The sequence below is a fragment of the Phascolarctos cinereus genome, unplaced genomic scaffold, assembly GCF_003287225.1.
Source record: "Phascolarctos cinereus isolate Bilbo 61053 unplaced genomic scaffold, phaCin_HiC Scaffold_5;HRSCAF=322, whole genome shotgun sequence".
Lineage (NCBI taxonomy): Eukaryota > Metazoa > Chordata > Mammalia > Diprotodontia > Phascolarctidae > Phascolarctos > Phascolarctos cinereus.
The window spans coordinates 94182541-94196017 of NW_027555958.1; the positions used below are offsets into that span (position 1 = coordinate 94182541).

The window sequence follows — 13477 nt, forward strand, 5'->3', positions numbered from 1 at the left end:
AAAACCCCGTTGTTGTTTTGCGACCCCATTTGGGTTTTCTTGGCAAATTTACTGGAGTGGTTGCCCATTTCCTTCTCCAGCTCATTTTACAGATGAGGAAGCTGAGGCAAAGGAGGTTAAGTGACTTGACCAGAGTCACACAGTTCTAAGTGTCTGCGGCTGGATTTGAACTCAGATGAGTCTTCTTGACTCCAGGCCGGGAACTCTATCCACTTTGCCAACTAGTCACCCAAAGAGGAAAAGAATATTCAGGAGTAGGCGATCAGCAGTGTCAAAGGCTACAAAGAGGTCAAGAATGAGGACTGAAAAAAAGAAACAGCATTAGTTGGCAAACTGGTAACTTTGGAGAGAAAACTGCAGCTGGATGATAAAAGAAGCCAGATTTCAGAGAGTTTAGAAGAGTAAGATCAATCAACCAACACACTTTTATATGCAAGTAAAACGAATGAAACAGTCCCCACATACAAGATGCTTACATGTCAAAGCGGCACACAACACACGTGCACATACTACATATATGTACACATGTATGTTTAGAGTGTATATGAAGCATAAATATAAAATTATTAAATACAAAGTAGTTACACCCATATGGTAATGTGGGGAGCTGTTTGGGCAGTTGCTAAAGGGAAGGTCACGAGAGGCTTCATACAGAAGATGGTCTATAGCTATATCTTAAAGGTACAGAGACAGAGGTAAAGAGAGAGAGTATAAAGGCAATAAAACAGGGGTCTAAATACCCTCTGTGAGGAACAGACAGAGAAGGCCAATTTGGCTGGATTGCAGAGTAAAGAAAGGGTAGTTCGATGCCCATAAATTGGGGAACGGCTGAACAAGCTGTGGCATATAAATGTAATGGAATATTACTGTACAACAAGAAATGATGAGCAGACTGATTTCAGAAGAACCTGGAAAGACTTATATGAACTGATGCAAAGTGAAATGAGTACTAAGTGGATAGAACACCAGCCCTGGAGTCATGAGGACCTGAGTTCAAATGCAGCCTCAAACCAAACACTTGACATTTACTAGCTGTGTGACCCTGGGCAAGTCACTGAACCCCAACTGCCTAAAAATTAAAAAAATAAAAATAAATTAACAAAGTGAAATGAGCAAAACCAGAAGAACGTTGTACACGGTAACAGCAACACTGTGTGATGATTAGCTATGGACGACTTAGCTCTTCTCAGCAAAACAATAATCCGTGACAATTACAAAGGACTCATGATGGAAAATACTATCCACATCCAAAGAAAGAACTGAAGGACTCTGAACGCAGATTGAAGCATACTATTTTCATGTTCTTTATTTTTTGCTCCTGGTTTTTTCATTTTGATCTGTTTCTTCTTTCACAACATGACTAAAATGGAAATGTTTTACACAACTGCACATATATAACCTATAACAAACTGCTTATCATTTTAGGAAGAGGAGAGGAGGGAGGGAGAAAAATTTGAAACTCAAAATTTTGTAAAAATGATTGTTAAAATTGTTTTTTACATATAATTGGAAAAAATAAAATACTATTAATTTTTTTTAAAGGAAAGGTAGTAATATCCAGTGGGGTTAGAGCCTGGCTGAGAAAGGCTTTAAAAGACAAACAGATGAGATTCTTTTATCCTGGAGACCTTAAGAGGCCAATGGAGTTGAATGAGTCAGAAAGTCTTGGTCAGATCTTCACTTACAGAGAATTACTTTTAGGGTTACTTAGGAAACATTGGTGTGGTAAGAAACTGGAAGAAAGAGAAGCAGAAGCAACATGTGTGGATAGATGGCTTTTTAAAAGACGTTAGCTAAGGAGAAGGGAAGTCTGTGTTTCTAGACATCAGGGTAGAAAATTAGATGGAGAGAGACTGAATACAAAGAGAGAGGGGATAACTGGAAGAAATGGGATTAAATAGAAGGACTGCCCTAGGCCAGGAGAAGGACCACTCCCATGGCTTGGGTGGAGAAGCAGTTAATAGGGATGATATCAGGAGGGTATAAAATAAGAAAAAAAAAAGAGGAAGTTCTCATCTAATAATCTCAATGTTTTCAGCAAAGTATAAGTATACATATTAGCAGTTAGTGGCACATCGGATAGAGTGCTAGACCTGGAGTCAGGAAGATTCATCTTGAATTCAAATCTGGCCTCAGACACTTAGTAGCTGTGTGACCCTAGGCAAGTCATTAAATGTGTTTGCCTCAGTTTCCTCACCAGCAAAATGAGCTGAAGAAGGAAATGGCAGACCGCTCCAGTACCTTCGCCAAGAAAACTCCAAATGGGGTCACAAAGAGACAGAGTTGACTGAAAAACAACTGAACAACAATAAGTATAGATTCCTTAGGGTGGGTAAAAGAAGTGCTGACAGGTTTGAGGAAAGAAGAGAAGGTTGAGGACAGGTGCTCTGATGAGTGGGACAGAGTCAATTAGGGAGTCTTAGGTCTGCCTTACTACGAATTTGGAATTGGACCCTTGTCAGCACGGTTTTGTGACTTCTAACTCTATTCAGCAGAATATAAGTTAATGATTAAGGATGGTGGGAGTAATTCAGGGTTCAGGTTAGGGAGGATAGTGTAGACAAAGCAGACGGAAATGGCCTGGGACAGTTCTCAGGGTTATAAGAGCCTGGAAGTTACAATGAAAACAAATAGCTTTGATAATAGTTAAATCATAGGCAGAAATGGAATGATAAACGATGACATAAGCAAACAAACGAATTTTAGAATTCTTGAACATGGACGAGGAACACATCACAGGTGATGGTAAGATCAAAGGTTTGATCATCCTTCTACTCGGGTAAGAAAATTGGAGAAGTGGATCATGGGAATTGACCAGACTGAGGAACTAGGAGTTCAAGTTGATATTTGTAACGTTGAGTGGATGACTGGACTTGTATGAAAAGTCATGAAAAAAAAATTTTCAAATCCTTGCTGCCTAACTCACTAGTTAGAACTCTAGACAAGTTATTTATCCTTCCTGAATTTCTGTTTCCTTATCTGAATATGGGAATCACAGTATTTGCAATAACTATATATTACAAGGTCGTATAAGGAAGGCACTCTGTAAAGCTTAGTGTCATACACAAATGTGAATAATTATCATTGCGGATCCTTTGGAGGGCAGTACATTGGAAAGAACCCCAAGTCTGGAGTCAGTCATCTTCCCGAGTTCAAATGTGGCCTCAGGCACTCACTGTGTGACCCAGGGCAAGTCACTTAACCCTCAGTATCCTCATCTGTAAAATGAGCTACAGAAGGAAATGGCAAACCCCATCAGTAGCTTTGCCAAGAAAATGCCAAACGGGGTTATGATGAGCTGGACAGAACTGAAACAGCAAAAATTCCTAAGTTTCTGCTCTTGCCAATAGTATGTTCCACATAATCTAACCCAGAAGTAAGCTCTGGACTCTCCAGACTCTTCCAATTCTGCCTCACAACGAAGGTAATGGAGACTCTGGAGGTTCTTTGTTGCCTCCTCCCCAATGGTGAGCAAGTTCCCCTTTGGAACTTCCATCTGAGAAAGTAAGTACCTAAGCCAGCCACAAGAACATTTAACCAAGCCAAGGTCCATAGTTGTATAGGTGGACTTCCCCAACTCCTTTTTTCAGCTTCCTTTTATGGGTAGTGCTCCCCTGTTAAAAATGTAAGCTCCTTGAGGGCAGGGACTATCTTTTTTTTTTTTGGCTTTTATTTGTATTCTTGGTGTTTAGTACTTAGTGCCTGGCACGTAAATTGAATTTAATAAATTATTTAATCTAATCTAATTGGAAACGGAAAAGTACAGAAATCTGCTTATAACATAAACCATACGATACAGAACTCAATCTGGAAGGCACCTCAGGTCATTTAATCTAACCCCCTCATTTTACAGATAAAGAAACTGAGGCCTGAAGAAGTTGAGAGACTTGCCCAATTACTCAGGTAAATCTCACAGGGAAGACTGAGCAGTCTCTTGAATCCCAAGTCATTTGTTCTTTTCAATGTACCACAAAGAAAAAAAAAAGATCTAGTTTCTAGAATGTATATTTTTATGTGACACATTTTTGAGCGTCTCAGTAAATAAAAGCTAAACTTTTTTCATTACAGATTTTCTAAAAATTCTATTAATTTTCTAAAAGATAGTGATTAATGAAGAAGAATTACATGAGTTAAATCTAACAACTTTCAGTGAACAGCCTGACCTAAATACATCGCCTAAAAAAAATGACTAGAGTCTTGGGAGATTATTTTGAAATAAGACATAAGATTAAGTCAAATTCATAAAGGAATTGTGGATACCTCCTGAGCATGAAGAACCTGAGATCCTATCACAGTTTAGAACTAAAGGGACTTCGGAGGTCATCTAAGTTGATCTCTCATTCATCACATGAGGTAGCTAAAGGGCAGAATTAAAGTAATTCGCCCAGTTCCCCAGGTTCAAAGTGAGCTGGAACTCAAACTCAGATCCTCTGACTCCAAATGGAGAAGAGCTCTTTACCACAAAACCTGGCTTCTTTCAAACTGCAGAAATCCTAAGAGTGAAGTCTTCGCCCTGCCTGGATAACTCACCCAAAAAAAATCAAAGGTTTCTCTGGCTTACTGAACAACCACAAAAGTATGACTTATTTAAAAAGGTACCTCGGCAAAGTAATGATGCACTAGTGATATGACTCAATTTTCAGATACTTAAAATAGCTTAGGAAAATTGAGTCATATTGAATGCCATCCTCTAACAAACATTACATTGACAATTTCTAAAGACTAAGTGTATCATGTGACTTCAAGTAATTAGTCAAAAGAAAATCTGAGAGAGAACAACAGTGATGCTGAACTGGCCTTGCTGCCCCCAGCTCCCAAGTTCAATCTGAAACTTTAAAAAATTCACTTTTTTGGTGATTGATGGGGATTAAGGATGGCCGATGAATACATAAATGGCCTACAATTTCATATGAGGGCAGGGGCTGTTTCTGTGTTTTTGCCTTTCTTTGGGTCCCCAGGCTCAGCCCAGTGCCTGGTCCACAATAGTAAGTGTTTGATAAATGCGTGGCTGTCCATTCTGTATTTTAGTTTGAAGCTTCGTTTCTGTTTATGGCTTTGCTTCCCCAGCCTTCTTCTCCTTTTGTAAAGAATCCTAGAAACTTTGCCGAAAAGACACAGTTTGCTGGATGAATAATTAGATTTATAAGCATTCCTCAAACAGATGGAATTCAGTCTTGGGAGAATCCATTAATATCTCAAATTAATATGACACTTTGTAGCCCATAAACAAAACAACTCACAACTGGTGACTCAATAGATACAGGGCTGTACCTGGAAAATATGAATTCAAACCTGTCGTCAGATACTTAACTAGCTGTGTGACCTTGGGCAAGTCAACTACTATCTACCTCAGTTTTCTCATGTGCAAAATGGGGCTAGTAATAATAGCACCTACCTTGAAGGGTTGTGTGAAGACAAAATGAAAAATCTGTAAAGAGCTTTGTAAATCTTAAAGCACTACAGAAATGCTAGCATTATTATTATATTACTGAAGATATTGATAAGAAATAAGCTTTAAGTTCAATGGGTTTTTTTTAATAATTGGTTACTGAAGTACTGAATTGTCTAGGTGGAAAAAAAGAAAATGGTTTACAACGAGATTTTTGGAGTTTGCTTTAGCAATGCCCTATTGTCACTGAAATTGGTCTCTTCAAATTAAGTGAGAAAAAAAGGCAAGTAAACTGTTTCAGTACTTTAGAAAGAATGAAAAATAAAACCATAAGGCATGTTAATGTCCAGGGGAAGGTAAAGATGAGGCCATGAAAACATACTACAGAAAATTCTCCATGCTGATTTAAAAAAAAACAAACAACAAAATATTTCCTAATGAACTCCACATAATAATCTGGTTCCTCTCATCTTCATGGCACATACAAAGTACTACAAATAAATTCCATTTCTTCTTAAAGACACTTAAGAAGCATGATCCTCTCTGAAAGCAAAATCAGTGCTCAGGCAAAGGCACCAAAGAATGCATGAAACAAAGTTTTATCTTTAAGGCCATTTGGCAAAACTATATATTTTTGGTCACCAGGTAGCTTTTACTTAAGAGAAGCATAAAAGTATTAACCCTGTGTTTATTTCCATGGGTTGTTGTGAGTGGTCCAATCACTATTAGTTTTTTTCAACATTCCATACCCACTTAGTTAGTGAGACAAGCTGCTTAATACAAACAACATGAGGCTAATACTGTACTTTGGAAGCCAGGGATGAAAAGGAGGGAATAAAAAAAATATTAATGTTAGGAACGCCTTCAAAAAATTTTTAAAAAGAAAAGAAAAAGATTTAGGTCATGATTATGTCAACAAGAAAGCAATCTACATTTGATACCAAAGGTTAACTCTGGAATGAAAATTAAAGCTAAGGGTCATGAGTATATTTCATATGTATGTATGTGTGCGTGTGTGTATGTGTGTGCTGTGTTCAATTACATGCATAAAATCTTAGCACTTTTAGAAAAATGTCTTTTTGAGGATATTGCAACATCTGCAAACGTAACTCCTGATGGTTCTTAAAATGACATGTTTTCATACAATCAACATTTCATTTACTCACAAGTTCCTTATATGAATTAGTCATTCAATTACAGTAAAACTTTTTGCTGATGTTGGTATTTTAAAAACCTACCACTGCAAAGAGCCCTAGACTGTAGATCAGGGTTTACACTGCCTCTGATATTCATTCATTAGCTACGTGATCAAGTCACTTTACTTTTCTGTAAAATGGGCCCACCTGAAAAGATCATTCAATCAATTTTGCCTCTCTTAAGCACCTACTATGTGCCAGGCACTATACTAGCCCCCAGGCCTGGGGATGAAAATACAAAGAATGAGAAAAGCTTGGCAAATTTTACAATGCTACCTAACAGTGTATGATAGCAGATATTTGATCAAGTTTCTTACTAGCTTTAGTTATCAATGTCTTCACCTTACCCAGGTCTTGCCAAAAGCCCATACCCTGGAGATTTTAACCCTTTCATCTTGGGAACATTCTCTTTTCCTCTCTAGATCTGAAATCAGATCAAGTCAACTCTTCCGATTCTCCTGAAAAGGGGGTGGGGTGGTATGTGAATGCACTTCCCTAAGGCCACATCCATCATGCCAGGAAATTTCAGAGTGCCCCTCCCTGGGTACCATTCCTCTACTTCACCACCCAAATGAATGTAAGCTCCTTAAGCGCAGGCATATATATACAAAAGGATTAATAAATGCCTTTTCATTCATTCATGGTACAGCGTATTCCAGTCCCTGTTATAATGAACTATTACACTGGCCTTCCATTTGGGAATGGAGGTAGGAGCAAAGAAATAATAAGACAATAATACTTCAAAACTATGCAAACAATTAACCTTATTGAGGGAAGAAAAAAAATCAACAATTTATTTCTAAATTTTGTTTTATTTTATTCTACTCTTAGTATGCTTACATCAGAAATATCTCCAACAAGTTTAAAAACCATCCTTATTAATGTTAAACTGAATGACAGATTTACTCTGAATTAAAGGACTCTAAACATACAGAAAAGTAATGAAAAGTACAAGACAACAAAAGCAGCACACAGAAATTAGGGCTGTGTCAATAATGCTGACAGAGAAAGATGGGGGACGGAGACAATGACAGAAAATTTAGAGGCAGGGAAACCATGTTGTCATTGTTTTCAATTGTGTTCCACTCTTCATGACCCCATTGGGGTTTTCTTAGCAAAGATACTGAAGTAGTTTGCCATTTCCCTGTCCAGCTCATTTGACAGATGAGGAAACTAAGGCAAACAGGGTTAAGTGACTGGCCCAGGGTCACACAGCTAGTAAATGTGTGAGGCTGGAAGAGGACTCTTTCTGATTCCAGGTCTAGCACTCTATCCACTATGCCACCTAACTGCCTGAAGGGGAAACCATTACTACCTGAAATATCTGGATAACTGAAACAAAAGTATTTGTTTTTCTGCTGATTAATAGCTAGCTAGCATTCACATGGTACTTTTAAGTTCTGCCCTTTACAGGGACAGATAAGTGGCGCAGTGGACAGAAAGATGGGCCTGGAATTAGGAAGACCTGAGTTCAAATTCAACAAGTCAAATATGCCTCAGTTTCCTCATCTGTGAAATGAACTGAAGAGAGAAATGGCAAACCACTCCAGTATCTTTGCAAAGAAAATCCCAAACAGGCTCACAAAGAGCCATGACTAAGATGACTGAACAACCACAATTACATGTACTATCTCATTACATCTTCAAGCAACTCTTCAAGGTAGGTGCTATTATCATCCCCATTTCACAGACGAGGAAACCAAGGCTGAGAGAGGTTAGGTAACTTGCCCAGGAATCACAAAGCTAGTTAAGTGTCTGAGGCAGGTTTAAAACTCAGCTCTTCCTGACTCCAGGTCCAGCATGCTATGCCCTGAACTACACCCTCCCATACATTTATATATAGATACATGTATAGATGTACACCTACACAAACATATATGTGTACGCACACATAAAACTATAAGCACATAATGACTGGATGTAGTAGTTTAAAAAAGCCCACCCATGCAAAGTACTAAATCTGGGGTTCTGCTCTAGTACTCCCTACTTTGGGTACTGACACCAGTACCCAATAGTGACATCAATATTTGGTTTCATAACAATTCTGGTCTTTGATACATACAAAGTTGAGCCTTCCTCAAAACTGAGAGTTAGATAAAGAAAACCAAACTTCTCCAATGTGAAGAACCTACCATTACTCACCAGGAAAGTGAAAGGGGAGAAAAATGCAAAGTCAAGTAAGAGCTTCCTTGGAGTGATTGATATTTTCTATGAAGAGTAATCATTAATATTTTTTCTTCTGGACAGAAATGTGTTCCAATGCAAACATGGAATAAGTACAATGTGGATTAATGACGGGGGGGGGGGGGTATAGAAAAAAAAACTTTATCAGAGAGAATACAGAAATTTGCCTTCAGAATGGTGTAGATAACCAAACTATTGTAAGTATTCAACTATTTTAGCTCTGCCTAATCAGTATACAACCAGACGAAGTTTAGCATGGGTGTACTCACACACAAATATCCAAACCAAACTTTCCGAACTTCTGAAAATAAACAGGTCCAAGTTTTGGTATAAAGTGTGGTGTATTTGTGAATAGTTAAATCTGAATTTATTTATTTCAATGCAAAAGGATATTCAGGATAGAGCACACTAAGATTTCATTACTAAGCCTAGTTCTCTGTGCCCCTTTTTAAAGTTCTGGGATTGGTGGACAGAGCATGTCACTGATAATGTCTGGAATGTCTGGCATCATAACAATTTCAGATTTCCTTAGAAATTTTTGTGCTGAATATTAACTTTTGTTTTTAGAGGTCAACCCAAACTAATGCTTACATTAAAAAGACAGCAAGCTGAATGACTACACCTAATAAAACTAGGGAATAGTGTGTTTTATAGTAATAGTAAAAAATGATTTCAATTAAAACGTGTAACAAGTTCCTTGGGCCATAATCTGCATCTTTTATATAAACACATCTAACATATGGGCAACTAGGTGGCACAGTGGATAGAATGCTGGGTCTGGTGGCAGGAAGAGCAGTGAGTTGAATCCAGCTTGAGACACTAGCTGTGTGACCCTGGGAAAGTCACTTAACCCTGTCTGCCTCAAGTTCCTCTTCTGTAAAATGAGGATAATAATAGCAGCCACCTCTCAAAGTTGTAGTTAAGAAAGAAATGAGATAGTAATTGTGAAGCCCTGAGTACAGTGCTAGGAACACAGGAGACTCCATATAAATTGTAATTATTATTAAACAAATAATCAATTCAGTTCCAACATTTACTAAACACCTAGTCTGGAGAATTAGGGGAGGAGGGCGGTAAGAAAATCAGTCCCCACTTGGAGATTATGGTTTAGTAAACAAAAAAGGTAATTGTAATCGAACAATTTTAATTTTTCTGAACATTACCAAAATTTTCATCATTTTTCTATTTATTACTAATGCAAAAAAAAGAGTGATAATATGGCCAAAAGCTACAAAAGTATATAGTGACCACTAGAAAAACTCAAAAGAAAAAAACCAACCCGGGACATCCATGCTCCCAATTTTATCAACCACATTATCACTAACTCCTGAGTGGACTACCCCCAGACGGCCCTATTAACGATAAATGGTTTACCTGCGCCTATTTTAAGTAAGATAAAAACCTAGGTAAGGGAGGAACCGAACAGAGAGTTGTTTACATAACCCCAAGTGCAAAAGCCGTCTCCTAATTTCGTCAACATAACATTATTAAGACAAGAAGCCCTTTTTGGAAAAGGACCATTTGTGAGTCAACGTTCCACCAAATAATTAGGTCCCATGACTTTGCCCAACAAAATTTTAATGTACACGCCAAAGAGAGCAGTCATTTCCCTTACATTTTTATCCAAGGCACCGAAAAATGTGGCAATAACAAAATTGGAAAAGTGCACAGACACGAAGGAAGCTGATGTGCGTTGTGTTTCATTTTAGTTTTTCCTCTCTATGCGAGCAGCAAACTTTTGAAGCCCAACATTTCTGAGGCATTCGTCTGGGGTCTCCGGGACAAGTGACTGCTTAAGAGCCTCGGGCACCCCAACTTTACTCCCAACTCAGCCGGTGCGGCGGGGGTGGGGTAGGGAAGGTGGGAGAGGTCCCGCGCCCCCCAGGGCTCAAGCCCCGGGGAAGGACGCTCCTGGCCGACTCCCGGGGACTTTAGCCTTCCTCCCTCCCCCCTTCCCCTTCCTTTTCCCTTCCAGGCTAGAGAGGAAACTAACACTCAGGTGAAAACTTTCCAGGGCAGGAGAGGCCTCCTTCCCCACCTTGGGGAGGGGGCGCAGCTCTTCTGGTCCCTCCTCTTTAAGCGGCGCCCTTGAACTCCACCCTCGGCCAGGGACGGCCGGACCCCGATCCCCCAGGACACTGCCCCCCTGGGGAGGGGGGGGTGTTTGGGGGAAAGGGTGTCACCGTGGCTCCCCGCTGGGGGAAGCCGCCCCCGGCCCCGTCCTCCTCCCCCTCCCCCTCCCCGGGCCGGCCCTCGCGGGGTCTGGCCGGAGTCCTGTCCGTCGGCCCGGCCCGGCCCGGTCCGGCTCGCGCAGCTCCGTCTCACCTTGGTCGCCATGGCTGGAGGGCGGCTCCTCCGGCCCGGGACTGGCCCCCGGGCTGGACTTGGCCGAGGCCGGCTCCCAGAGGGGGCCGCTGGGGCGGCTGGGGCTGGGCCGCGGCGCTCTGGGGGCGGCGGTGGCTGCTGCTGCTCAGTCCGTGCCCGCGGCGGCCGCTGCTGCTGCTCCTGCCGCGGTTGCTGCCTCCGCCTCCAGGGCCCGGGGCGCTCGGGCGGCGCTAAGTCACCCGCAGGAGCCCGGCGGCCGCTTCATTTAGTGCATCGCACCGAGCAAGCCCGGCCCCGGGCCGCGCGCTGCCAGCGAGCTCTCCTGCGGTGCGCGCCCGCTGCCGCCGCTGCTCTCCTCTAAACTTCTTCCTCTCTTTTCCTTCCCTGCCCTCCGCCCTCTGCCCGCCCCCCTCCTCTTCCTCTTGGTCCTCCTCCTTCTCCTCCAGCCCGCAGCAGCCGGCGGCGACGGTCCTTCCTCCTTTTCCTCCTCCTCCTCTTCCTCCTCCTCCTCCTCGTCCTCTCCCTCCCCCGGACGCTCTGCGCGCTTTGTTCCTGCTCTGCCTGCGGGAGCTCGCTGGGTGCGCAGTTTAACCCGCTCGGGAGCCGCTCGTTACACGTCCGGTCCGCTTCGTGTCCCGCGGCCCCAGCCCTGGCCAGAAGAGTCAGTGAGCGTCTGGCAAGCGCTCGGGTCCTCCCAGAGTCCGGCCGCGAGCATTTGTGGAGCGCCTACTGTGTGCCGGGCAGCGACAGAGGCGAAAGCTCTGTCCCTGCCCTCAGGGCGCTCGCCTTCTAACAAGAAAGTGTACATACATGTATTAAATGCCTGCTATGTGCCAGGCACCGTGCCGCGCCTCGAGAGAGGCAAAAGCTCTGCCCCTGCCCCCAAAGAGTTTAGCTTCTAACGAGTAAGTCAGTAGTTAATAAATACTTATTAAACACCTACCGTGAACTGGAGAAGGACATGGCAAACCGCTCCAGTATCCTTGCTAAGAAAACCCCAAACGGGTCCCATGAAGAGTTGGACAGGACTGAAAAACAGCTCAACAACAAAAAGTGCCAGGCATTGTATTGAACACCAAAAGAGACCCCCTAAAGAAGCTCCCACTCTAACAGGTAAGTTTGCTGTTCAACCAGGGGGATCAGGAAAGGCTTCCTGTAAAAGGTGGAATTTCATCTGGGACCTGAAGGAAGCCAGGGAATTGACCAGTTTACCACCCCACCCCACCCCCCAGCCACTCATCAAATGTTAAATCAGATTTGTGATCTGCAGCCTCAGCCCTGGTCAGGAGTCAAACAGGCCTGTATTGTGCCCTCCCCTTTTCCTACAGTCCATCCACAAGCATTTATTAAGCACTTCCTCTGTGCCAGGCACAGCATGTGCTGGGGATGCAAAGAAAGATAAAAACACCATCTCTGCTCTCAAGGAGATCACACTCTTGACAGGGAAGAGAACAAGCAAATTATGTACAAATGGATACAGGCTTGTTTAGATATGGGTTTACAAATTTATTTTTCCGACCCATAAGGATCCTATAAGGAGTGAGGGACATGCCTTATAGATAGGCAACTAGGTGGGATAGTGGATAGAATGTCAAATTTAAGAGTTAAGAAGGGGGCAGTTAGGTGGTGAAGTGGATAGAGCAACAGGCCCTGAAGTCAGGAGGACCTGAGTACAAATCCTGCCTCAGATCAAGCACTTAACACTTACTAGCAGTGTGACCCTGGGCAAGTCTCTTAACCCTAATTGCCAAAAAATACATTAAAAAAATAAATTTTTTTTTAAAAAAAGAGGGGCAACTATGTGGTGCAGTGGAAAGAGATCCAGCCTTGGAGTTAAGATGACCTGAGTACAAATCCTGCCTCAGATCAAACACTTGACACTTACTAGCTGTGTGACCCTAGGCAAGTCATTTAACCCCAGTTGCCTCCCCAAGCAAAAGAAAAAAAAATCAAGAGTTAAGAAGACCTGAGTTCTGATCCTGCTTTAGACTCTTAGGCAAGTGACCCTGGACTAGTCATTTAACCTGTCTCTACCTCAATTGTCTCACTGCCAATGTAGGGATAATATTAGCACTTAGGTCATGCTCCCTGAAAGAGTTGTTGTGAGGCTCAGATGAGATTTTATTCAGATGAGTAAACACTTTGCAAATCTTAAAATTTTATACAAATCCTAGCTCTTTTTATTGTTATATCTTCTTGGTCTGGGCTTTTAATTATTCAAACAGGGACTTTTTGCTACCCATGGGTGGTTTCTTCTTGGTAAGGGTTCCATGCACAGCCTGAAGTTCCTGCAATGGATAAATTAGGGTTGGACTTGGATTCAGGTAGACCTGGGTTCAAATCCAATAGCAAGCAATAGTAAATATTTAGTTTTGTTATTCAG

The 13477-nt window shown here is 41.9% G+C and overlaps 1 protein-coding gene across 1 annotated transcript in view; it reads right to left on the reverse strand.

The window, feature by feature from the left end:
- SNX9 (sorting nexin 9) overlaps positions 1–11480 on the reverse strand; it is a 131887-nt gene extending 120407 nt beyond the window's left edge. The window contains 1 exon segment of the mRNA XM_020986683.2: positions 11095–11480. Within this exon segment, the coding sequence (XP_020842342.1) occupies positions 11095–11106 (12 nt within the window). The 5' untranslated portion in view covers positions 11107–11480.
- Positions 11481–13477: the final 1997 nt, after the last annotated feature.